Source organism: Manis pentadactyla, chromosome 5 (assembly GCF_030020395.1).
Source record: "Manis pentadactyla isolate mManPen7 chromosome 5, mManPen7.hap1, whole genome shotgun sequence".
NCBI lineage: Eukaryota > Metazoa > Chordata > Mammalia > Pholidota > Manidae > Manis > Manis pentadactyla.
Window position 1 is genome coordinate 165,330,824 of NC_080023.1, and position 25,518 is coordinate 165,356,341.

Below are 25,518 nucleotides of genomic sequence, written 5' to 3' on the forward strand. Positions count from 1 at the left end.
AAAGATGTGCCTCCTTTGTAAGTCACAAGTACTCGGGCTGTTCCCTGGCAGGGAGAAGAGAGGGCACATTTACGGGAGTGTACAGTATCCCTTTCGCTGCTGGTGCATCAATCTGTGAGCATCCCTCACAGTCAGGTGTGTGTGTGCGTGCGTGTTGTGGCGGCAGGGTGGCTGAAGAGGAGGAGCTCTCGGAAGGCGGCTGAGGGCTCCAGCTGCAGCGCTCCGCTCTCTCCCAGACGCAATGAAATGAAGGTTTGCCAAGGTGAAAGCTCCCTTGGGCAGGTAGCAAGTATGAAGAAATAGCTGTTCATAGGAGCCACAGTTTGTACGTGAAAGAGTATTTATTGAAAACATGGTTACTGACAGGAAACTCCTGGCTGCTCTCAGGTTACAATCTTGGTTCACAACTGAAGTGTTACTTTTTTCTGGCCTCTAATTTAATTTTCCCTCAAACATTCCATCCTAGGATCGGTAGATCTAATATAAATATATATACATGTGTGTATAAGTATGGCCTACAGTAAAGAAAATATATAGTACACTCTTGATTGGGTAGTACCTACAATGCCAGGTTACCAACACTGAATGCCACCTGTGTTCACTTGTCCATGAAGAGAGGCTGTGCATGTGGTTTACAAGTGCTACAGCACCAGGGAAGCCCCATTGGCATGGATGTGGCCTCAGCTGGCCTCAACCAGCTCCCTGAAATCATGGCCAATGGCAGAAACCACAGCGCTGGGAGAGGGAGGATGGGAAGGCCGACTTCCTGAGGTCTGGAAGGCCAGAGGGGAGCACACTGGAGGGGATGCAATTCAGGTTCGGTGGGAGATTTCCCCCCAAGGGAGGAAAGAGATAAATGTGGGGGGAGAGGGGAGTAGAATCTCGTGAGCTCACCACAGCCTAGGCCCACGCCTCATCTGCGCTCTCCCTGCAGAGTTCCTTGAGACAGAGGGTGGGGCTTAGCCCTCTTAAGTCAAATGCCTTTGACTCGCCAGGATGAGAAGCTGAGAGAGGTTGCAGGGAGAAATTTCCATCTGCCCAGACAACCGAAGGGGCAAGAGGGACCTGGTGGCTCCAGAGACCAGAGGTGTCGGAGCTAGCCCTGTGCAGCAGCAGCAGCAGCATGTGGGCGCTGTCTGAGGCCGGAGCGAGCCCTCGCGGCGGCAAGGGCAAGGGCAGGCGTCTCCTCGGGAAAGGCCAAGGCCTCCACTTGGATCTGAGACACGGGCACAGGTCACCCAGAGTCCGTCCCTCCAAGACTCATCAGGCCCGGCACGTCTGTCCTCAGCAGGCAGCCTTTCCTAGGCCGGCTCTTGCCCCCACGGAGGCCCAGCCATCTGGAGAGCGGGCTCAGGGAGAAAAGGTGAGTGGCTGTTGTTAACTCCAGCTCAAGAAGCAGTTCCTTGGCCTGGAGGGCAAGGGCGTCTGCTGTTCATTCCTCATGACCTGATCCCAGGAGCACCCTGCCTTCATGACTCAGCGTGGCCAGGGACCAAGAGGAAGCTCCGGGTGGCCCAAGGTGGGTTTGAGGAATGGCTGGCATTTACTGGCCACCACGGTCACTACAGATTCTGTACAAGCAGAAGACAAGGCACCAGACTGTGAGTGTTTCTCCTGGGCCCAAAATCCCTTCCCGGGTGCCGCCGACGCTGGCTTGGGGCTCAGCCGTAGTGATAGACAAAGTCATAGCTGCTGGGCTCCTTGGGCACCGGCGGGGGCGCTTCAGGAATCTGGATGTTCTCCAGGTCCAGAAGCCGCAGCTTCATCTCCATGCTCAGCAGGGTGTCCAGGTCACTCTTTGTCAGCTCGCTGGACATGTCCTTCCCCAGAAGGGCACTGAGGCCATCAATCCAGATGCAGTACTGTGGGGAGCAAGTTGCTAAACGTCACATGGTGGCCCCTGGCCGGCAGGACGTCCTGCCAAGATCCCTTTTCTGAGAGGACTCACAACAGTCTCTGTTGGCCCCATTCAGCACAGGCAAAACTGATTTGGGATCATGGCAAAGATAAATTACAAGGTGATCATTCCCTTTCTCAAAAGATCTTTGGTTTTTATGAGGAATTTACATTTAAATTCCCTGAGATAATACCAAAAATAATTCTTTAAATGTAATTAATGAATACAGCAAAACGAGACCTGAGCACTGGGGCATCAACTACTTGAAATTAGTAATGGGGTGGAAATATCTATTAGGTGAAAAAGGCAGGACACAAAATTACCGTAAGATCCCCATTTTGATTCAAAAAAGTCAATTAAAAGAAAAACCCAGTCAATAAAGTTAAAAATAAGTACTAGAGAAACTGAACTTGAGGGTCTCACGATAGAGGGAATAAAAGCATTCTCAGCCCATCCTTCCCTAACTCCTCCTGTTCCACCTTTTTCCATGCCTTTGCTCAGCTGCTCCCACCTGCGAGGTCTTCATTCCTTCCCAGAGAACCCCACTGGCAGCTCAGGCCCTGCCTAAGTGTCTCCCACCTCTAGTTCCTGCTGATGGCTCTCAAGAGCTCAGCAGACATGTAGGTCTCAACTGCAGCTACTCACTTAATGTCAAGTATCTTCCGATGCTGCAGGTGAAACTGAGCCCCATGCCAGGAGGACCAGGTCCATCTGGCTTCAAAGCCCAGGCTAGATCCACTACAGCATGTGACCAGGAGCCCTACGGAGGGAGAATCTCTCAGGTTCACTTAGGTAGGTGGCTCCACGTGGAAACTAAAAAGAGATTTCCCTAGTGCTAGGCAAATGACAGCCCCAGTTGACTCTGTGTTTCTAATGACAACCTAGGGCTTCTGCTCAAGAGTAACCTGGAGAGCTCGGCTCAGGGGGATGGCCCCAATGGGGCAGGTCCTCAGTCTCAAACAGCCTTCATGACACACTGTGGCCCCCTGCTTTTAGGGGGGCATTCCTGTTCTGCCCACTCCTGCCCTCCAGCTGAAGAATCACAGAGAGGGCTCGGCTGTCCAAGGCAGTGCCACACTGCTCACCTCATACTTATTAGGTGCAATGAAGTTTAAGGTCTCATCAGGGTCATACAGGATGGAGAAAGCCAATTCCAACACCTCCTGAAGGAGAAAGGATTTTAGTTACTTGGAACAATGGAACAGCCTGCACTTGACACTCCAAGGGCTTGGCCAAAGTTCTAGAAACTTGGCACCATCACCAAATATGCTGATTCAAGTGTGGTATCATCAAGGCCCCAGGGCACATAAGCAGGAGATGAGGCCCAGAGGTCATTGACCTTAACTAACTTACTCCCCACCCAAGTCACGCCTAAGATGTAGTGATAGTTTTAAGATTGGAGAAAAGTCATTTCTCAACACTCAGAACCTTTTAATGTCAGAGTCCATGACTGTATATTACCTTAAATAAATATCTTGGTAATTAAACTGAAAGTCTTGACAGTTTAAAACCAAAACAAAAATCAAATTATGGCCAAAGATGGGTCAATTTGAGCATCAAAAACATAACTGTAATGGACTGAAACAAAATTTGCTTAAATCCGTGAGTTTATAGTAATGCTAAACAAAACAAAACAAAACACATACACAAAATTGGTCACTGTTGGATGATACTAGAGAATAACTCACTGTTTTAAAAGGGGATACTTAAAAGGAAAGAATCCAGTATTTACCCTCCTTTCTTATATAAATTGTACCACTGGGGAACCAATAGTAGATGACAGCAAGTTTCTCTTTAGAGGAGTAGTTCAGCTAATAAATGAAAAGGCATGACTGCATTAGATTATCACTAGTGTGCAAACTTAATTTACGAGCAGAATGAGGCCTTGAGCATCAACAGTTTGCCAACATCACAAAAAGACAGATGACGACATATAATATGCCTCTTGAGAACATAATGCCATCTAGGAAGGAGTCTTGCCAAAAAAAGGGGTCAAACCTGAACTGGATCAAGCTTCTAGATCTCACTACCAATTTACAGTTCAGATCTGGGACAGAGTAACAAGTCACACTACACCATGGGGAGACAGTCAGCACATTTCACACTCTGGGAAACTACCAAACAAGCAACCTGATTTCTTCAACTCATAAACTGCAAGGAGAAAAAAAGGAGGGGGAACTTACGAATTAAGAAACTTAAAAGACTAATCACAATGTGTAGATCCTATGTGGGTTCCAATTTAGCAAACAAAATAGGGATGAGTGTGTGTATGTGTATACATGTACATACACACATGGACATATTTTTATACAGAGAAGTTATTATATTTATAAGACAGTAAGTGGAAATTCAAACATCAATGGAATATTTGATATTAAGTAACTTTTTATTTCTTTTTAGGTATGATAATGGTATTGTGATTATGTTAAAGAGTCCTTGAAATTTAGATACATTCTAATTACTTACAGATGAAATAATACTTGGGATTTTCTTCAAAGTAATAAGGGAGAAATAATTTGAGAGAGAGGATGGGGGCGAGAGCATGCACCGGAAGAGCACGTGTCCTCTCCAGGTGTCATGGTGACAGCCACCACCACTTGGGACTTCCTCTGCACTCACCTTGTTCTGCTTCAGGGCACTTTTCTCTTTCATGTGGGGACAGTCTTTCCCAGTGACAATGGCCTTGATGTCTGCAACAGGAACTGGCAAATGAAGGGAATTAGTCTCTGGAAGCTTTATGCTGCAAGGGGGTCTCTGCATCAGTGCTGGAGGGGCAACCCCACCCATCCTCCAGGCACTGGCCTGTGCGAGCTCAGGCACAGTGCCCCTGTATTGTCCCCTCTTCCGTGGTTGCCTCACATGGACCATGGTCTGCTGGGTTCTGTCAGATCTGACTGGGGCTCAGTTTGGAGTGTTTGGCTTGTCTCTGCAAGGAGTCAAACACTCACCTCACTTCCACTTCACAGTCATGGAGATGACAGTGCCACCATGGCGAAGAGCAGGGGCTGAGCTAATAGTAACGCTCACCACCTGCCAGCCACCCTTCCAAGTGCTTTCCATTCATTCTCATTCTATCCTCTTACAAGAGAAATGTGGCTGTTATTGCCATTTTATAGAAGAAAACAAGGCAGAGGGAAAATTAACCTACAATTAATTAGAATTAATAGCAAAGCCAGGATTTGAATCCAGGCAGCCCAGCTTCAGAGCTTCTGCTCTCAACCACTGCCTTTCAACCTAGTCTCATACCACCCTTTACCATCTGCCAAACCCATTCCCATCTGTCACCCCCCTGAATTCTCCAAACAGCTTTGTGAGGAGGCCGGGCAGATGACCTCTGAGAGATGAGGAAGTGGGTCCGGAGAGGTAACTGGCCCAAGACCAGATCGTGGGAAACAGCCAGGACTAGAACTCAGAACTAGAAGCCCAGCTCCAATGACACAGCAAGAGGGAAATGAACCTACTTTTCTCCTGCAGGGATTCGAATGTCACTTCCCCCTGCGGGTTGTCATCCAAGTCACCATAGTGCAGGACCTTGTGGTTCAGGGCCAAGCGGCAGTACCAGAAACGTTCTGGAACACAAGGGGAGCCGAGCGGGTGAGCAGGGCCGGTGCTGGGGTAGTCCTGGGCACCCCCAGGGCAGGATGGCTTGCTCCCTGCCTGCTTCCTGCAGGGCCGTGGGGCCAGGCTCCCTTCCAGCAGTGACTCGGGGCAGGAAGGCCCAGCCTGGGCCCAGGCCCCCCTCACCTTGCCTTCGGCGATTCCCGATCTTCCGGAAACTGCTGCCCTCGCAGAGCCGGTTCAGGCGCTGCTGCTTGATCAGCTCAAGGATCTCGGGCTGGATCTTCTCCCTCAGTTCCCTGGGGTGGACATGCACCAGAGGAAGGAGACAGTCACGGGGACAAGCAGGGCTTCTGAAGGCAGGCAGAGCTGGTGCCCAGTCGGGGCTGACACTTACACAATTGGCGGAGACTGGAAGTCATCCTGACTCAGCCTCTCAGACTGGCGCAGTCGCAGAATCTCAGAGTAGCTCAGGCTACGGAGTTTGCTCTTGAACTGATCCAAAGAGTTGGGTTTGGAGGGCAAAGCTCGAGTGATCTGCTCTCGGACTACCTGCATAACCTAAGGGGAGAGGAAGGCCACTGCCTCGCTGCTGCTCTACAAACCGACGGCGGACTCTGGGTCTGGGGAGCAGCAGGCGCACCGGACGTCTGCCGGACGAGTAGGAGTGCCGGCTGCCTAAGGCACTTTTCCTTGGAGGGTTACTGAGGACAAACGGCTGATGCTGACAAATGCTTTATTTCTCACACATTTCAATTAGTTAAAGGTGTGGTGGGATGAGCACAGGTTTTTAGAGTCAGGGACAAATGGGTTCAGATCTTGACTCTGTCCCTCAGTCTGTTCCTTGAGCAAGTCATTTAGTCTCTCAGGCCTCCATCTACTCATCTTTAAAGCAAGAAAAAGACCCATCTTCTGTAATGTGCTGCTTAAAGGATTACGAGATGCTATATGGTGTGTTAAAAAAATGTGTTACTTCCCCTAAACAATAAAAGCTAAAGAGAAAAACAGTATCATACCACACGTCTAGTCAGCTCTCCACCAATGAAGGAAAAATCTATAGGAAAAAAGACTAGAGGGAAACATAAAAATGGTCATGGCTGGATGGTGGAGTTATGGAGAACTTTTCCTTCTTTATATTCCCCAAATGTTATACAATGAGATGAGCAGTTTCAAAATACTCATCTCCTAGACTATCAGCCTTTGAGGGTCTAGCAGTGCTCGCCAGAAAGTGGGCACTCAGATTGCATGAGCAATGACCTTGACACGTACATCATTCCAGTCCATCCTCCCTGCCACTTTCGGTGCACAAAACTGCAACAGCGCCCGCACACAAGTGCTCAATAAACTACAGCTGTGATTATGATGCTTATCCTCCTGCCCCCTAAGGAAGCCAAGCAGGACAAGCACTGGCTCCACTGGATAAGTGAGGGGCCAGGGCACCAAGGGTTGGACACCTGCTCAGGGTCACAAAAGCAGCACAACCAGAGGGGACCGAGGCTCTTCAGTGCCTGCCTCAGTCTTGGGACTCTGAGCTGCAGACCAAACTGGTTGTCCAGTCTAGAGATTCACCAGGCTCCAGCCAGCTGTCACAGCTGTCACGTGAGGGTCGCAGCCCGTGGACCGCAGAGCTCTGTGACACTGACCTTGTTGAAGTCCTCAGCTGTTGCCCTCATCTCCTTCCAGGTCTTGTTCAACAGCTGGATGCAGATCCCAAAGAGCTCTTCGAATGCCCGGTCATGGGTAAAGAACATCGGGTGGTAGTCGTTGCGTCCTTCGTTTGCTGTGGAAGGAAAGGAACAGGGAGGTGGGAGGGGTCTACCCAAAGGGGCCCGGGAGCTCACGTCCTGAAACTCTGGACCCTCTGCTCCCACGCCCCAAGGAACAGAAGTGGAGCGAGGCCCAGGCTCATGAAGCTGTGACATGGGGCTTCCTCTGCTTCCCAGCTGCCTCCTCAGGGCCTCCTTCCCTTGGCCGGGCTCTACCCTCTTACGGACTCGGCTACTCTAACACACGGGAGCAGAGGCAGCACAGCGCTTGAACATGTTCAAATTACCAGCTCACACAAGGCGACAGCCATGATTCCCATCAACGAGGATAAGATGGATGGCAGCTCACTCAGTGACTTAAAAAAATACACAATAAGGTTGTCCAGTCCCACTGACACCTAACTTCATAACTTTTAGCCTCAGCAGGCTCCTGGTTGTAAGGAATGGCTGCAGGAAGAGAGGGAGCTGCAGACTTACGTAGTTCCCCAACCTGTAGGATTTCACAGAGCATTTTGGTGAGCTCGATGGCACTGCGGCCAAAGGGACATTCATGTTTGTCTTCTCGGCTGCTGTTCTCCAAGACAATCTGGGGCGAAAGAGGGAAGGCAGGTGAGGAAGGTGAGAGAGGGAGGCGAGCGACGCAGCACAGGACTGAGAGCTGGCCCAGCTTGTACCCGGATGTAGGTGTCCTGGTGGACTTTAGCCAAGTACAGCATGTTGTCCAAGGCCAGCATTCCAGGAGGAGTCTGGGTGAAGTCCATTGCTGGGTTGATATGGTTCTGGAGAAAAAAGAAACCCACTCTGAGACTCAGTAGCCTCCCTGTGTGCAGCATCGCTTCAGCGGAAGGCCCACCGCCAGCCTCCGGACTGGGGTCTTACCTCTTTCCTAGCCCTCTTCCCACGCCTGGCTCTGCTAGGAGCCTGAGCGCTCAACTCTGTGTGTCTTCCCAGCGCCTATCATACCACGGGGCACTAGTAGGTATGCAGTAAATATTTACTGAATTAACTCCATCCTCAAGCTGTATCCTATCAGAAAATATCCACTCTAGCTTTCAAAGAACCTGGCTTTGTGAGAGGTCCCTTCCCTGCCTATTTGGCTGACTCTGGCCCTTGTATGGGGGGTTTGTTTCCCAGGGCCAAATGGCACATGGAAACCTGTGAGCCTGGCACCACCGAAGCAAACCAGGTGTCAAGGCCCCTCCAGCCGCCTCTTAGGGTCAACTATCTATCCCAGGGCCACCAGGAGGAGGGAGGGGTCTCAGGGCTTTGTCTGGGCGGGTCCCCGGACTTCCTGCCAGGGGAAAAGGCCTACCAACATCTGTGCTTTGGGAAACTTACAGTAAATCCCAGCATTTTGTAGTCCTTGGTGTACATGGCTTTGCGTTTTTCAGTCCCACTTCCAGGGACAGTGCTGGGGTCAGACTCGGCATCAAATGCAATCCTCCTCAGTTCAAATATAATGTCTCTTTGAGCCTGAGAAGTGAAACAGACAACCAGCAGGTGAGTCTTCTAACCAAGAGAAGCAAGGACAAGAAAGAGTGGGTCAGGCTTTGGGGGGCAGAACTCTGAGGGGCACCACCTCCCCTTAGCAGGACAGAGGTGGGCTTGGCCGACAGCCACCCCAGGAAGTGATGACGGTGAGGCACAGAGCTACATCTCCCCAGCAGACTTGACAAACCATCCCTGACATGCAGCAGCTGCTCAACACGTAGACTAAGGGCGGAACCTATGTCAGGCAGCACACGGTTCATACCAGGGAAGCTCCGTCCCACTCAGCACCACCTACCTGGTCACTGGGATCCATCTTGGTCATCATCCTTTCTTCCAGGAGGTTAAAGGTCAGGACTTGCAGGACATACAGCTGATGGGCCATCTCAGTTTTGATTGGGCGGTTCCCTCGAATCACGTGCTGGAAAAAGCAAAGGCAGGGAGCTGAGGGCTGAGCTGATTTTCTTTTGCTGAAGAGTCACATCTGTGCTGGTGAAAAAGAAAGTACGCCAGGCAGGGAGCAGGGCTTTCCTCCCACACACAGGGACTTCATGTTCTAGAAGGGGATGGAGTCTGAATGGGCTTGATTCAGGCAGAGATGATTCACTGCAGACCCGAGGCAGTCCTTTCTCTGCACTCCCCTGGGCAGGGCGAGTGGGACAAAGGGGGAGGCGGCACCCGCCACACTGCAAGGCTCCTCATTAAGATTAGGAGAGGGAGGTGAGCAGTGGGCCCCCACTCCAACTGGCTACCATATAGGCCTGCTCAGGCCAACACAAGAGGGCACAGAGCAAGAGTCGCTCGCAGAGTTGGACAGTAAGGTTCCTTTGTTTCTCTTAGAAAAATAAAATGTTTTGGATGGCCTCACTGAGTGGAGAAGCTTTAGAAAAGGTCATTTTCTTTAAATAGTATCACTCACACAAAGGGGGACATCTAACGCCCTGCCCAACCCTTCACTCTCTCCCCTTCTCTCCACTCACCCTGTGTACAGCACCCCTGTGTCCTTTCTGTCCTCTGCTCCCTTTCTGTGCCCCCCACCCTGCTCAGTCCATCACCCCCACAGTCCCTCTGGTGCCCCCCACTTTGGGCCCCTCTGCTCTCTTGTTACACCTCGGTCCATTGCTTGCACACCTCCTCTCCTGCTATCCCCAGGGCACAGTGATGCTGGGCTGGGTGCTTGTCTCTCGCCGTCGTGCTCACTCCCACGATCCCTCACTCTTGCCTACTGGCTCCCTAGCATTTCGCACTCCCTCTGTCTCCCCCAGCATCCTGAGTCTTGTCACTCTTAGACTTTTCTTGCCCAGTGGAGGCTGACGCCCCATCTCCCACACATACCCTCCGTGTCCTTCAGGTCCTCTTATTCGGCCTAGCTCTATGTCCACAGCAGTGCTGTTCAACACGGTGGCCAATAGCCACATGTGCCTAAATACATTTTAAGTTGGTGAACATGAACTGAAGTTAATCCAGACTCTCAATCACAGTAGCCACATCTTGAGCTCAATAGGCATGTGGCTAGTGGCCACCACCAGTATTAGAGTAGATATGGAGCACTTCCATTATCACAGAAAGTTCTACCGGACAGCCCCGCCCTGGAGCTGACTCTAATAAATCAGTGTCTTTCTAGAGCTCCTCTACTTTAGGTCAGCTCTCTCTGCAGCTTGCTCTGGGACTTGAGATGAGTCTCTTTAGACCTGTGTACAGTACAGTTTGGTAGCCACTAGCCACAAGGCTGTTGAAACACCTGAAATGTGTCTAATCCAAACTGAGATGGGCAGTAAATAAAAAAATGCACATAGAGTCTCAAAGCCTTAATACGGAAAAAGAAAATGTTCAGTATCTCAATACTGTTTTTCTGTTGAATACATGTTGAAGTCATAGCATTATGGATATACTGGGTTAAATGAAATATGTTATTGAAATTAAATTTCCCCTATTCCTTTCTAGTAGCATCACTACTACATTTAAAATAAAGTAAGTGGCTTGCATGTATTTCCACTGGCTGGTGGTGTTCTAGACTTCCTCTCCCCACCCTGTGACTTCAGAATGCTCTTCATTTCTATCTCTTTCTCTAGATCTGCACAGCCTAATACAGTAGCTACAAGCCACATGTGGGTATTTAAGTTTAAAATTGGAATAAAAAAAATTAAACATTCAGTTTCCCAGTCACCCAGACAAAACTGAAGTGCTGGGTGGCCTCATGTGGCTAGTGGCTGCCCTTATGGACAGCCTCCCACACCTGCAGAAAGTTCTGCCCACACACTGCTTCTGATGCCTCCCTGGAGCGTGTTGACACCCTGGCCTCTCCTCCCAGCATGGTGGCCGTCTCCAGCCCTCTCTAGCGCCGTCGGTCCGGTGCAATCCCTCTGTCTCTCCAGCAAGAGATCTCTCTCCTAGATCAGCTGCACTGTCTCTCTCCACCTTCCCAGCCTACTTCCTTCTCGGCTCTGCTCCCCCTCCTCCCGTGGTCCCCTTTCCTCCCTCCCTGCAGTCTCACTGCTCAGGGTCTTTTCTCTGCCGCCGTTACTTCCGTCGCCTCCCCGCCTCCTCCGGCCTCACCCTGAGCCCTTCCCTTCTCAGTGTCCCCCTCTGCCACTACCTGTCCATCCCTATTCCTTCCTCCTCACCTCTTCATAACTCATAAAGCCACTCCAAAGCCTTCTTCGACTGTCAAGGACATCAAGGCCTGCACCCTGGCTTGAGTGGGTTAAATCCCAGGCATTAACCACCTTCCCAACAGACCACTTAAGTCCTGAGCCCTGACATTGAACTGCCTTCTCTAGTGGAATCTCTGCTTGTTTACAAGGTTTGTCCAGAAATGAGCTGAGCTTCTAACCCCATTTAAGTAAATAATAAGCTTTGAAATTCATTAAATTTCACTCAGAAGGGCACCCTTGCTCCCACACAGGCAGAGGTTACAGCACCCAGGACAGCTGCTCAGGAATGTGGAGGAGAATGCGTGGGCACCAGTGTGCCTCCTCTCCGTCACCTGCAGACAGAGTGCATCTGTCCAGGTCCTTCCTGCCAGGCTGGCAGGTGCTGTGACCAGGGGAAAGGTCAGCAGGCAGGAGCTAGTTCTGCAAGGTGATGTCTGGTGGGCTCTGCGTGTTTAGAGCAGCTGATTGTGAAACCTCACAAATGCTCAGAGCTTACTTAGTGAATTCTATCACCTTTCTATCCTGTTCAGAGAAAACTGCCAACACGAATGGAGTGCTTAGCAAGTGCCAGGCACCCTGCTAAGCACTGTATATATATTAGCTCATTTAGTCCTCACATCTAGATGAGCAAATTGAAGCCTGCAGAAGTTAAGTGAATTGCTCTAGATCAAAGATTGGTTAATGGCAGTGGGGGCTGCTGACTCCCAAGTTCATGCTCAGAATGATTAAGCCTTTCACACCTGACTACTGTTGTTTCTCAGTTTTTTCCCCTTATTTTTGACAACTGATAAAATGACCTGCTTTTAATCCAGATCCTTGGCTCCTCCCACCCTACAATCCCCTCTCTCAAATGCCTCCCTTTCCCCACCAACTCCCACTCTCTCCTCCCTCATACCCCCCTAAGGACACATAGGTCTTATGGTATGATTTTTCTAAAATGCCAGTCTAGTTATTTCACCACCCTGATTATAAATTCCTTTACTTGCCCTTGGGAAAAAAGACTACAGCCCTACCTGATCTAGTCTCTGCCATCCCTCTAGCCTCACAAATATGCTCCTTGTCCCATCCTCTACTCAGTCACACACTCCTTCTGGATTCTAGCCACCCACTACTGGAATTCTTTTCTTCTGGGTCTTTTACTTGTTTCAGCTTCACGTGAAGACATTCCCCTAAGGGCTTCCTCACCTCTCTCTTTCCAGGCAGGATTGACTCCTCCTCCTCTGAAATCTCCAAGACCATAAATTATGAAACCACTGACTACACAGTGCTGTGACCACTTACCTTTCCTACTGCCCTGGAAGTTCTTTCAGAACAAACACACGTTTTATCATCACTAGCACCCCATACAACTCAGGTTTATGACTGGTGTGAGTTGAATGAATTACTTTCGTCTTTGTACCTAGTTTAACACACTCCCTCTGGTTAGACATTTTTGGAGCAGCAGAGCAACCCCACATGGCTGGCCTCAGTACCTCCTTAGAGGCTCTGCAAGTCCTGGGGGCACAGCCTCCCAGAGACAACTCTGCTTACAGAGGATTACAAGAAAAAGCTTCCCAGCGTAAGACGTGTGCAGCACCTACTGTTAAGTTCCCTCTGAATACCCTCCCCACTCAAAAATTTCAGTAATAACAAGAATAGTAATAATTGTTATAAATAATAACACAACAACAATAGTAAAAAAACAGTTTGTTCCAGGAACTTACATTCAGGATTATGGACCGAAGGTGCTTCTGTGCAAATGCATTGGCCATATCCTATGGAGAAAAGTAAGCCAATGTAAGGCAAGGTGGCAGGCACACAGCCATGACAGCTAAGAGCAAGGTGGTGTCACAGCTCTGGGGATTTTTCTCTTACATATTTTTCCCTTTCAAATGAAAAGCGGGCAAACAGAAAGAAAGACCCAAGGACCATCAAATGTATTTTCTGCTCAAATTCTCTCACATTTTTTCATGAGTGCAAATTAACTAGAATGGGGTTTCCCTTCCTGTGGCACGATCAACTGCATCATCTGCAGGAAGGACAAAGACTGCTTCAGGACGAGACGCTTGTGTTACAAGGATGTTGGTGGATGGAACAGCGCGCACAGAGCACAGAGCAGCATGAAGGTTCCCCAGCTACACGCACCATTCCAGGCAGACACCACCCACCACAAGGCTGGAAGGGACTCCAACAAAACATGACTCCAAAGTGGGTGAAGGGCTCCGGACCCAGCACCCCCGCCATACCCCTAGAGCCACACCAGCTACCAGCAGACAGAGCCAGGGCGTGGCGTTTCTGAGCCGGCCAGGGGTCCGTGATGAGCCTCTGACTGGTTTACAGAGAACAACGCGTTGGGTGCTTTGGGGTAATTTGTTATAACAGGGTCACCTTTTTTATTATATTTGATTTAGATTTTGACAGTAGCACTTTATTTATTTACTTATTAGCACACTCAGGAAAGAAAGTCTGCTACGTAAGTGAATCTTCCAGGGAGCAAAGCTTTAGGGTCCTTTCAGAACCTTATCTTGACTTTTCCTATGCAAATTTCCTAAAACTGTATCATATACAGTTCTTTACTTCCAGAGACTACAGTGATTATAATTTAATCATTACCAAGAGCTTGGCTTCATCAGAAAGAACATCAGTTATGCTGTGTTGTGACACTGTAAAACCCGAAGGAGCTATTGAACGTGACGCTATTTCTCCCTAAACAAAATGGTCCCAGATTACTACGGTTTTAATTTTTCTGACAGCTTTTCATAATCCTGTCTCCTCCTTCCAATGTCAGCCATCCCTTCTTATAGTGTTAATTAGTATGACTTCACTTTCTAAACTGCTGCCTTAATTTAATTTTATAGGTAATTCTAAATCAGTGGGCCTGAGGGAGCTGTCACACCTCTCCTATGGAGCAATATCCATGAGCACTGTCATTTTTCTCAGAGCTGCAAGGCCTTTCTCTCTCCTTCTAGATTTCTAGCCATATTCCAAACAGCTGATGCTGACAGGAACATTAAATTTTACTTTGCATCCCCTGAGCACACACTGGCTAGCAGGAGGAAGGTGGTCTAGAAACGTCTTTGGCAGCTATAGGAGGTGGGCTTGAGATTAAATCTTGCTGTGGACAACTCATAAAGTGGTTGACTGACAGTGGCTACTGCTAGAATGTTAAGGCTCAGACCAAAAGCTTCTCTGTGGTGCTGGGGGAAATACTCATCCTTCTTCATATTCTCACCAAGCCAACCTCTTGAGAGCTCCCTCTAACCAAGAAGGGGGCATCCAAATTCCCTTCTGTCAACTGTCTAAACCTTTTCAAATTCCTGCAAGCTAGTAAGCATCCAAAAGGACATGGATTACCTTTATCTTTGTTATACCAAGCTGGAAGCCAAGGCCTCTGTGCTATCTAGAGGAAAGCCACAGGCTGTTTCTGAATCTGATCATGCCTGGCTGAACCACAGACCCACGTAAAGGCAGGCCACAAAGGGAAGACTGGGCTTCACTCCCTGGGGCAGGCGTCCCCTTAATCCTTTAAGTGATTCTAATCTGCAGCACTTCCCTACTGTCCTGACAAATGAGATTTATAGCACACGGCCTCTCCCTGGGTCTTGGGAGTGTCCTGGACGTCTGATCAGATACTGAGACACTTGCCCAGCTTTGACCTCCCACCTGGAAGAGAGCAGGGGCCCTTTCCACACAGTGGAGCTACTTACAGTGACAGGCAGGTCTAGAGGATTAAGGTGCTTGTCCTGCCGGCAGAAGCAAAAAGCACAGAGAGAAGCAGATGGAAGTATGAGCTTTCAGCTTACACGCAAAACAGGACCAGGAAGGAAGAGATTAACAAAGCAAAGCCATCCAACACAGACAAGGACAGACAGAACCACAGATGCTCTTGGTCCTCCCACGAAATCCACCAAGGGCTTGGTACAGGAGCCCTCGTGAATTCCACCTTACTGAGCCCACAGTATAGACAGGGAATTAAAAAGTCTTTCTTTTGTATATTACTTGGGCTTTTGCCAAAGAAATCTAGAACATCAGTGTTAGATGTCATTTAACCTGGTCTTTCGTTTAGAGAAACTGAGACCCAGAGACATTAAAGCATTTGCCCACCGTGGCAGAAGCACTTAGCCTCCGGCCCCCGGGCCCCTAGGTCAGTGCTGGCTCCTCGCCCAGCTGATTACTGGTTTCCTCACTTGTCAGACAGGGGTCGTTTTTCCTCATGACATCCTTATGAAGTGAATGGGGCAATGTTGTTGCTCCCATATGACAGGTTCAAAAGAAAGAAACCGGGGTCCTGAACCGGGGTTCAGAGAAGTTAAAGTGATTTGTGTAATGTCACACAGCTAGTTAACAGGGGCAGAAATAAGTTGAGAACCTGGATCAGAGGATCTTTATATATGAAGCTTCATACTAAGTCCCTCTACTCCTGCTTCCTTAAGTAAGAATGTCATCTGTTTGGTCTCCTTGCACTGACAGTGATACCCAGAGGGTGTCCTCTTCCTTGATCCTCTGACCCAGGCTCAGGAAACTATGGCCAAACTAGGCTTGTCTCCTGGTTGGGCATATAAGGTCTGACTGGAAGACAGCCACACCCATTTGTTTATCTACTGTCTGAGGCTGCTTTTGGCTACAGTGGCAAGGCTGAATAGTTGCCACATACATCACGGCCCTAGAGTGAAAAATTATTTACTTCCTGGGTCTCTGGAGTAAAAAATGTATAGACCCCTGCTCAGACCTACGACCCAGCTGGTTTCTCTCCTTGTTCTCCTGGGTCCTCCTTAGCAAAGCCACTCTTCCCAAGGAGGAAGGGCTCTTGGGAGAACGGGGTTTCTGCTCTCTATACAGCAAAGGGTGGGGGGGGGGGTGAGAATTCGTCTCTTGGGAGATGAAAGCTGAAAAGGCAGCCACAGACCTGTCGCTTGTCCTCAGGAGCCTTCAGAAAAAGTGCATTAATCAGTGCAATGGCGTAGGTCTGAATCTCCTGGTTGGAGCTGTGTCAATGGAGAAAGAAGGCAGAGGAGGATTAGAAGACTGACCAGTGAGATACTTAGAGACAGATTAGCACAATCACTCAGATCATAATTGCGTGGGGCTAAGCCTCAAAAGTGGGCATACTCCTCCACCCAGCACTCCTACTGGTAGGAATTTATCCCAAGTTAGTAAATACACCGCTGTGTAAGATTAATTGGCAAACGGTTTCATTAAAGTACTATTAAAAAAAAGAACAGTAAATAATCCAAATGTCTACACTGGCAACTGTTTATATACACTAAAATCCTATGTAGTCATTAAAAATCAAGTTTTAGAGTAAAGGTTCTCAGCTGGGATTCAGGGATGGGTTCAGAGTGTCTGTGAGCCCTAGAAATGGTTTAGAAATGTCTATGTCATGGTTGACTATGTGTTATTTTTCTCAAGGAATGAGAGTCCATAACAGCTATTAGATTTTCAAATGCATCTGGGATGCAAAAAATGATTGAAAACCACCCTTTTAGAAAACTTTTTGACATGGGAAATGTTTAAGATATATTATTCTGTAAAAAAGTCAAGGTACACATAGTATGTATAAAAGATCCCAATTTTCTTAAAAATATGCATAGGAAAAAGGATTGGTGGGACAGTCGATTTAATGCTAACGTTTATGTCTGAGGTGGAAGAATGGGCAAATGATTTACTTTTTGTGCTTTTCTGTATTTTTGAAGTTTCAACTACAAACTTACTTTATTTTAAACAAAGAAAACAACTACAATCATTCTCTGAACCTTATAATCCTGGCACTTGACAAGCAGTCTCCACCAGCCACACTGGTGCATTCTGGGAGCCATTGGACTTCCTGGCTGGGTAGGGGGCACCTTGGAAGACTAACGGAGGCACTAAGGGTTCCTCAGCCCAAGCAGCAGAGGACATCATTTCTGGTGACACTGTGGGCTGAAAGTGTTCATGGAAGGACTGCTGAGAAATGCCATGTTCTTCTAGCACCCTGAGGGAGGCACCCGGTCATTCCCAATTCAGAAACAAAAAAGCAGAGAGGTATGTCTGAGGTCAGGAAAATCAGAATCCTCCATCTGGAGTTTATAATGTCCTTCTCACTTCCGTCAACCTTTTTGGCTTTTGGGGTAGGAAAAAGGAGGCTGAACAATCCCTTGGAAGGACAGGGAGAAATCAGAGCTTCAAATCTCCCTGTGCTTTCTTTTCCTTTGTACTTGGATCAGTGGGGAGGACAGGTTGGAAGCAGAGCGGCATAAAGACAAGGCTGCTGTAAACACCAGGTCGGGGAGCTATGGCTTCCCCCGGAACTGACAGGGCATTCTGGCAGCATTTTGCCAGTGTCCAAAATGCAAGAAGGGCACAAGAGCCAGAAAGAAACCAGCAGTCCTACCACCCTTGTCTTGGGAAGTCCAGCCCTTAAGTTGCATAGAATGGTTGAAAGTAAAGTAAAAGGAATGGAGAGGAGAGGGACAATGCACCCAAGCGTTCATCTGTCTCTTCTGAGGTAATTACCTGGTAAAATGCTTTACGATGTGGTAAGCCTCTTAAAAATCAAACAAAAGCAAAAAAACCTCTTGAATTTATTGAATCTTTATCCCGTGCTGGCCACTGTGCCAGATCTTTTATCTCCTCTGATCCCCCTAAGTCTGAGAGATGGGGATAATTCACCCCAGTCTCAAGAGGAGGCCGGAAGGCAGAGACCTGGTGGGCAGTAGAGCCCGGATTTGAACTGACACCTGAGCTCATGCCCTAGGCAGTACTGGCTGCTACCTCCTGCAGGACACTGCCAGTTCAGTAAGGGTTCATTCAACAAATACTAACTGAGAGCCTATAAAATCCAAACAGGGGATACAAAATGATTGGCCCCTATTCCCAGAGAGTTCAAAGTTTAAAATAAGAGACAGGTAATAAAGATACAGCATTTTATACAACTGTAATTATAGGTACAAACAGAGACCATTTGGCCCACAGAGGATGAGACATCAAATTCTGTCTGGTACCACAGCGGTGCAGGAGGCTTGGAGAATTTCACTTTATCCTAAGGAGAGGTGGAGAGGCTGCTAAGCAGGAGCATGTCGCAACCAGGTGTGAGCTGCAAGAGGAATTTTGGCAGGGCCGTGAAGCGGTGATAAGTGAACGAACAAGCAGACCATCAGCTTGGAACACAAGCAAAGCCACAGCAGGACTGGAAGACTTAGAGAGTAAGAGGGGAGAGAACGGTGGGGAAGGCCGGGCAGGGTCTCCTACTCACACCTGGAGGTGAGAGATGAGCTGTCCCACGGTGATCTCCTCAGCTATCTTCTGGTACAGACTCTGGCTGTTCAAGACCATGCTCTCCAGGATGGCCAGGGACCTCTGAAGGATTGACACATCCACCATGGGCTGGCTCACGTACCCTGCAATCTAAAGCCAGAGTGGGGCAGGCCTGTTAGGAAGCTCAGGGCCCAGGAGAGCTGGACGGCTTGGGTTTCTGATGCTTGCCCACACAGGCTCTCTCCTCCTAAGCATGCTGCTTACGTTTGGGTGGCTGCCCCGAGGTGGACAGTGGTATCTGGTTTAAGGCTACCCTGGCTAATAAGCCAGGGATTCCCTAGGCATGGATGACTAAATTTCAAATTACAATATCCGGTCAACTGTGTTGCCTCAAAAATCTAAGGGTGCAATCTTTTGTTTTCAAATAAGTGTTCAGGGATAAAACAGCTGTGTGTAGAAAGCGGGGGATCTTATGGCAACTGGGATCTCATTTTATCTCCATGTATTCTTCTCCTGACATACACTCTGTTCTTATATACACATAGAACAGCAGAGGTAGAAAGGCCTCAAAATCTTATAATCTAATCCCTCTAATCAATCCCCATTATAATATCCTTGACACTGGGTCACTTCACTTTTGCCTAAATATCTCCAGCATCGGGAAGTTCCCAATGTCCCAAGCCAATGAGAGTGTAGTTCTAGGTTAGCAGATGTATCATTCCTTGGTTTTAGTTCTGTTTTCTGAATTGACACAGGCCCTTCCTGTAGAAGAAAAGACAGCAAGAGGAGAAGCAGCCCTTCCACCCGACAATCTGACAATCCAAACAGGCTATGTTGCACATTTGTAAACAGAAGGTAGACTCGATCCAAACAGGCTACCTTGTACATCTACCTTGCACAGAAAGCAGACTTGGAAACATAAGGCAAATGAAATTAAGATGTTTTTACCCAAAGGAAAGGGGGGGCCCAGGAAGACAGGGATGGTGCTGGATGACTGGCTGGCGTTACCCCAGGTCTCATTGACTATGCAACTCCCCTTTGGCCACACTCAGTCCTGAGAGCCCAGTCCATCTTCTCATGAAAGTCCTAAGAGTGCAACGAGTAAGCCTTGCAGGAGCCACAGAAGTGGAGCCTCAGGATGAAAACTCCAGCCTTGGGATAGAAGGTCAACCCTGAGCAGAATGGCTGCCTTGCCTGCGCCTCTCCTTAAACTCAGAGAACTGGCAACTGAAGGAGGAGAGAAGCGTAGCATGGCAGAGCCCTCACCTGCTTAATGAAGGTGCTGGAAACCATGTCCCAGGAGACAATCCCATGGTCCATGAGCTCTAAGAAGGCAGTCAGGGTGAATGCCAGCATCTCACTGTAGCTGAGACAGGGGCAAAACACACACAATGTAATACAAAGGTTAAGAACTGTCAAACCCCACCCTTGGTAGGGGGACCCAAGGGAGCTATTGCCAGATGTTCACCCCTAGGCCAAGGCAGCAGACTACAAGAAACAATACGTTCAATTCCTGTTTACTATTGCTCTCTACACATTTTGTCTTTGCAAACATCAGTGTCTTCCTCTGTAAAACTGAGTTAACCTCACAGGCTTGTGGTGAAGGTAAGATAACGATGTATGCAAAGCCCTTTCCCAATTGCCGATGGACAGTAAGGATGAAAATGTTTCCCCCCTTTGTCTCTCCTCTTCTACATTTAGCTTGTTAAAAATCTGTACGGTGCTCTGCAATTCAGACCATATTCCTGTTTACATACAGCACGCTCAATCCCTTCTCATTAATACTCCTCATGCAACCTGCAAGGTAGTTATTATCCCTATTTTAAAGAGAAGAAAATGAAGGCCAGTCTAATCCTGTACTCTGAGGAGACTGCAAAACTCCTGGGTCAGTGCTGATAGCAGCCAAAGATTTCAGGATTTCCATGCAGCTGGGAAATCCAAGACTTAAAACAAATACCCATGATTAGCTGCTCAGTTTGGCTCCAAATTTCAACAGCGGATCCATAGGCTGAAAGAAGATTTCTGACTCCCTCTCTGCCAGCTTGGGCTCCGCAGGCTTAGAGGGCAAACTAAACATCTGTTTATTCACTGTGACCACAAGACGGTTCCCACCACATTCATCTTAACACCGGAGTGTCATACAGATGTTCACGGTGTATCACGAAGTTCTGACTCTCTTCTCCCTGTGCAAATAGGTTGCAGGGAGATGGTGAATGGGGAGGGGGTAACCTATGGTAAACACAGAGGAAGGCTTGCATGTGCATGTGCATATATGGAGTGAGAAGGGGACAGGAGTGGGGGGCAGAGGGTGGTCAGACACCTGTTCCAGTTGGTAACGGTCTGCTAACTTACCTCCATCAGGCCAATCATTTCCATAAATTAACAGGTCAGACTGAACTGACCTCTCTCTTCCTGTCTTCATAGGCCCTAGTTTTACTGCTACTTAGTTAGACTGCAAGATTGAGGACCACAATAGTGACTTATACCCCAGTGCGTGTGCCCTCGTGCTTGGCACACTGCTCTCTGTGCAGGTTTTCAATAAACTCGTGTGACTCAGTGAAAAGGGAACAGGATGCCCTGTGAAGTGCAGTAAATGTCTGAAACCCCCTGAGCAAGACCTCAGTAACACTCACTGGGACAAGAGCTTGGTACCACTTTCCACGAGCCGTGTCAGCACGATGATGCCATCCATGTTGATGAACTCGGTGGCGAAGGTCACGTCAGCAGACAGCTTGGCCAGTTCCTTCATGGCATCCAGCCGGGTCTCCATGTTGGACGACTGGGTCCTCTCCATCAGCTGGCGTGCAGCCCGGGACTGTGAGATCAGGAACAAGGCATGGGCCATCTGCTCCTTGCAGCGGGTTTCTGCTCTGTGACTAGCTCACAGGGGCCTTTCTGTGGACATCCAAGCCCAAGGCAGAACTAGTTCTTCACACTGCTTAGCAACGGCTGGATAAATGTTGACTGATCAATCAGGGAGTCACCAGTATGCTAAGGCCAATCTGTGCTTCTCTGTATTCTTTCTATAGCACTCTGGTTATGGATTTAAAAAATTCCCACTGAGGGAATACAAGAGAGACCGGGGAGAGAGCGTCCACTGACCACGGCGAGTCACAGAGAAGCAGATAATCATTCAATAGAGGGGAGTTTCTATTAAGTAAAGCTGTCAGATGGTGGAAGAGATTGTCTCTTAAAGTAATGAGCACTCGGTTACTGGATGCAATCAAGGAGGATCTGGACAACTGTCTGTCAGAGAAGCTGTAAGAGAGCTTCTTGCCTTGGGTGAAGAATTTAATCTCATCACTTTTAAGGTCCCTTTCAATCCCAAAATGTGATCAGCCTGACATTTTTCTTTTAACTTTCAAAGTCTGTATCATTGTTCCTCAAGATGATGGCCCTGGAGAAACTTTAGGAATATCAAGAGGCTGGAAGCAGCTAATAATTTCAAAGTAGCTTTTGGAAAATGATGGCCAGTGACCAAGTCTCCTCCTAGCAGCAGGCTTGCCTCCTTTCTGCAAGCTGCAGTCACGGTCCCTTCCCTGCTGCTGACTGATCTTCCCTTTAGCTGAACTTACTAACTTTACAGTCAGTGCCTGACAACTGACCATTTCATCACCATTCCTTGGGTGCTAATTAATGTTCTCAGCTGGCATGGAAGAGCCTTGAGAACAAAGCTCTCAGCACTTTCCCTTACAGAGCTAAGCAGTGAGGGAGCCCAGTTCCTGTCCCGGCCAAGGAGTCAGGCCTGCTCAGCTCTCCCCCCTCCACCTCTCCCCTTTGACTACTGCGAAGATGGCCCCTTAATAGCGCACTGCTCTCAATGATACAGAAATCTTCCTAAGCCTCCACAGTAGAGAAAATGTGCGCCGTGAGAAAAGGTCACAGGATAGAACAATTTGAAGAGCACTGGTCTGCATCACACTTAGAAACTTCCAAACCCAAATGTTAATTTTCCTCCTGAGACAGTGTTTCTGGGCCACTGCCTCTTGTTCCAGAGAGATGTGCTTCTGGGAAAGTCAACTACTCTTTATGAGAGGCCTGCGAAATGCTCCAGCACCTCTATGAAAGTGAGTAACTTCTTGACTGTCATATTAAATTAGCAGAGCTTAAGGGGGAAAAATGAAGTCCTTAAGACGAGAAGAGTTCAGGAGAAGAGAAGGATGCAGAAAGGAACACATGGGTAGGAACACCGGCCTGGAGTCAGACCTGGGTCTGAGAGGCAGCTTGATAGGAGGCAAATCATTTCACATCTGTTTGCTTGTCTGCAAAATGGGGCTATCACGAGTACCCATCTCATTGGGTGTTAGTCAAGATTAAGCTACAACACATGCAAAGTATTTGGCAAAATAAAGGCACTCATAGATGTTAGTTGTTTTTATAGCCCTTCTTCTTAGATAGGCTATAAAAGAGAAGAGGTGCCACTGGGCCCTCAATTTTCTGGAAGCCTTTCTCCAAATGTCCCTAAGTTACCCCCGTGTGGATTGCCTTCCTTGGGCAGGCAGTCAGGGCAAGTCCCTCCACCTGGGCCTTAGGGCCCTCCTGTCCTCAGTAAGGTCTTGTTCCATAACCACCCCATCAACCTTCTCCTCCACCTTAACGTATTTTCAAGGACACATACAAAATTGCAACTGAAGTTAACAACTACGGAGGATCAGAGGAGGGAGGAAACTAGGCAGATGAGGGGGGGCAGGAGGGCGCCCTCTCACTACTCTGTCGAACTTTCTGATTTTTGAAACACACCAATGTGTCACCTCCTTTTAAAAAGTACACCCTTTCAACTCTGAGTTACTACCTTCTCTATTTTCTTCCTTTTGTAACCAAGCTTCTTGATGATACGGTAAACTCAGGGTCCTCCCTTTTTACCGCCCATTTACTCCAGCCACCGCACCCGGGCCATCACCCCAGCAAAGCTGTTCTCACGAAGGTCAGCAGGGGTCTCGGCCTCCCGGGTCAGCAAGCAGCTTTCTGCATGTTTTTTTCCCTCAGTTCACGTCACTCCCGGCTCATCACACACCATCCCTTTCCCAGTCCTGACATGTTCCTGCCTTCCATGGATGGGTGCCCGGGTTTCTTTCCAGCCTCTGGATGCTTCCTTAGTTCCCTTTAAGGGATGCTCTGGCAGAAATGGGGGTCACCCTGGATTCCCTCCTGCCTCCCACATCAGAAGATTACCATATTCATCAAGCTTACTGCTAGGTCAACTCCAAGGCCATTTGCCTTCATGGGCTTCTTCAAAGATTCCTCATTAGCTTTTCTTAAAGATTCCTCCTGCAACCAACCTTCCCTTTTAGCCCATCTTCCACACCATCACTAAAGTAATCTTCCTAAAATGCAAATCTAAACATAACGTTCCTTCCTTCTTGGAATCTTTCACTGTCCCTGTGTTCCCTTCTGGACAAAGTCCGAGCCCCTAAGTAGGCCACCCGGGAACCTTCCTCGTCTGGCTTCCCACTGACTGCCACAGGCCCTCAGCCTTCCAGCGCACCCCCTGTCCTCCACAAAGCACACCTCTCTGTTTGGAATACTTTGCATTTTCTTCTTTCTTCAACTGATTCTTGCTGAACTAAGTATCATTCAACATCTGAGCTAAGTGTTCCCTTCTCTGGGAAAGGCTTGCTGGGAATCCCCAGGCTGAGTAACGTGGTTCCTCCTCTGAGTTCCCACTGCTCCCTAAGCAACTTTCTGGTAAGACCCTTGAGGGAGGCCTTATGTTGTATTTGTTTACTCCCATCTACGTGTTAAGGGCAGAGACTGACTTTTTCACCTCCACAGCCTTCTAGAACAGTGTATGGCCCATGGGAGGTGCAGCTCTATGTGTATTAGATAAACGAACTCCTAAGGAAAGCATAGTACCTACCGGGGAGATAGCCAGCTGTAGGATTGTTCCATTCTTAATGTCACTGCGAGTCTGTGCAGAAGAGAGAAAAAAGAGTCACTGTGATAAAATATTAAAATTGTGCAAGCAAGTTGCATCCACAGGAACTTGTCATTTCTGAAGTAGTAGTGACTGAGACTCCTCGGTCAGGCCCTCTTCTCCTGCTTGTTTCTTGGCGGAGACCTAAGGTCCCCTTCAAGTGCCCTGGGCTCTCAGGAAGGAGACATCCATTTTCCCGCCACTGGAGAGGACATGGCTGGCCCTCCCTAATCTGTTCAGGAAGCAATCTGTTCATCCCCAGGCAATGGAAGCTGCCTGGATGTGGGTACAGCAGATTGCGCTGTCTCCTGGAGTGGCTGCCTTCAAACTGAGGCCTGCATGGCTCCGCGGCTCCCTGCGCTAACCTGCTCCGTGATGTAGAGCTGGGGGCCGTCGGCGTAGCGGAGGGTGTAATACTCCGGGTTTGGCAACGACCACCTAGGTGAGAGAAACGTAGTCAGCCCGTTTGGCCATTTCTCTGGGCCTGTCTAGAAGCTGCAAATAAACAGTTTTCAGGAGAGTCGCTCAAGGGACTGGGTGATCTGTATGGAGGACAAGGGAAGAAAAAAACAAAGCTTTCGGTTGAGATGTTGAAAAATAACCTCCTCTGGCTTTTGTAGATTGGCACCCAAAAAGGCGGTACATATGACTCAGCCTGGATCTTGGATCCCACCAAGCCCTCCGTGACTTAAAGGAAAAATAAAGACAGACAGCAGGTCCTAGGGACAGGCTCATCAGCTGCACTTCCTTCGTAGATGATGACCCATCGTGGGGACCCAACAAACTGGACACCCTTCAGCAGCATTCCTCCCAAGGTCTGGCAGTGCTCCTTCAGTCTTTAGCCTGCCATCGTCCAAAACGAGGCCCGTTTCAACTTACCCGTCACAAACTTCCTTGATGATGGATGCCAGGGGCCGTTTCTGAAAGAGAGAGAGTGAGCCTTCACCAGCAACCATGTGCCAGCGTTCTGGTGAGAAGGGCTGCCATGCAGCACCAGCCTGAGGCCTGCGCATGGATTTGTTCCCTGAG

The 25,518-nt window shown here is 48.6% G+C and overlaps 1 protein-coding gene and 1 long non-coding RNA gene across 6 annotated transcripts in view; one reads left to right on the forward strand and one right to left on the reverse strand.

The window, feature by feature from the left end:
* Positions 1-322: 322 nt before the first annotated feature.
* The window catches only part of ELMO2 (engulfment and cell motility 2), a 35,995-nt gene continuing 10,799 nt past the window's right edge, over positions 323-25,518 (reverse strand). Inside the window, exons 3-21 of one of the 4 annotated variants that reach the window (XM_036902099.2) lie at positions 25,369-25,409; positions 24,855-24,927; positions 24,433-24,483; positions 21,209-21,390; positions 19,842-19,935; positions 18,574-18,725; positions 16,249-16,327; positions 13,067-13,117; positions 9,008-9,130; positions 8,560-8,694; positions 7,896-8,000; positions 7,699-7,807; positions 7,099-7,235; positions 5,853-6,016; positions 5,642-5,754; positions 5,359-5,466; positions 4,517-4,599; positions 2,983-3,060; positions 323-1,862 (exon numbers count right to left, since the gene is read on the reverse strand). In XM_036902099.2, the coding sequence (XP_036757994.1) occupies positions 1,662-1,862; positions 2,983-3,060; positions 4,517-4,599; positions 5,359-5,466; positions 5,642-5,754; positions 5,853-6,016; positions 7,099-7,235; positions 7,699-7,807; positions 7,896-8,000; positions 8,560-8,694; positions 9,008-9,130; positions 13,067-13,117; positions 16,249-16,327; positions 18,574-18,725; positions 19,842-19,935; positions 21,209-21,390; positions 24,433-24,483; positions 24,855-24,927; positions 25,369-25,409 (2,079 nt within the window). In that variant the 3' untranslated portion in view covers positions 323-1,661. Of the gene's footprint in view, positions 1,863-1,883; positions 2,658-2,982; positions 3,061-4,516; positions 4,600-5,358; positions 5,467-5,641; positions 5,755-5,852; positions 6,017-7,098; positions 7,236-7,698; positions 7,808-7,895; positions 8,001-8,559; positions 8,695-9,007; positions 9,131-13,066; positions 13,118-16,248; positions 16,328-18,573; positions 18,726-19,841; positions 19,942-21,208; positions 21,391-24,432; positions 24,484-24,854; positions 24,928-25,368; positions 25,410-25,518 lie in introns of those variants that run through there. The other 3 variants (XM_036902098.2, XM_036902100.2, XM_036902101.2) reach the window with 3 other exon arrangements.
* On the forward strand, positions 5,359-25,387 carry LOC118920751 (uncharacterized). Of its 2 annotated transcripts, none has more exons than XR_008997990.1 (3): positions 5,359-5,491; positions 7,139-7,259; positions 25,110-25,387. It is a non-coding gene; the product is annotated as an uncharacterized LOC118920751 (long non-coding RNA). The 2 variants fall into 2 exon arrangements; XR_008997991.1 differs by lacking the exon at positions 25,110-25,387 and adding an exon at positions 19,331-19,383.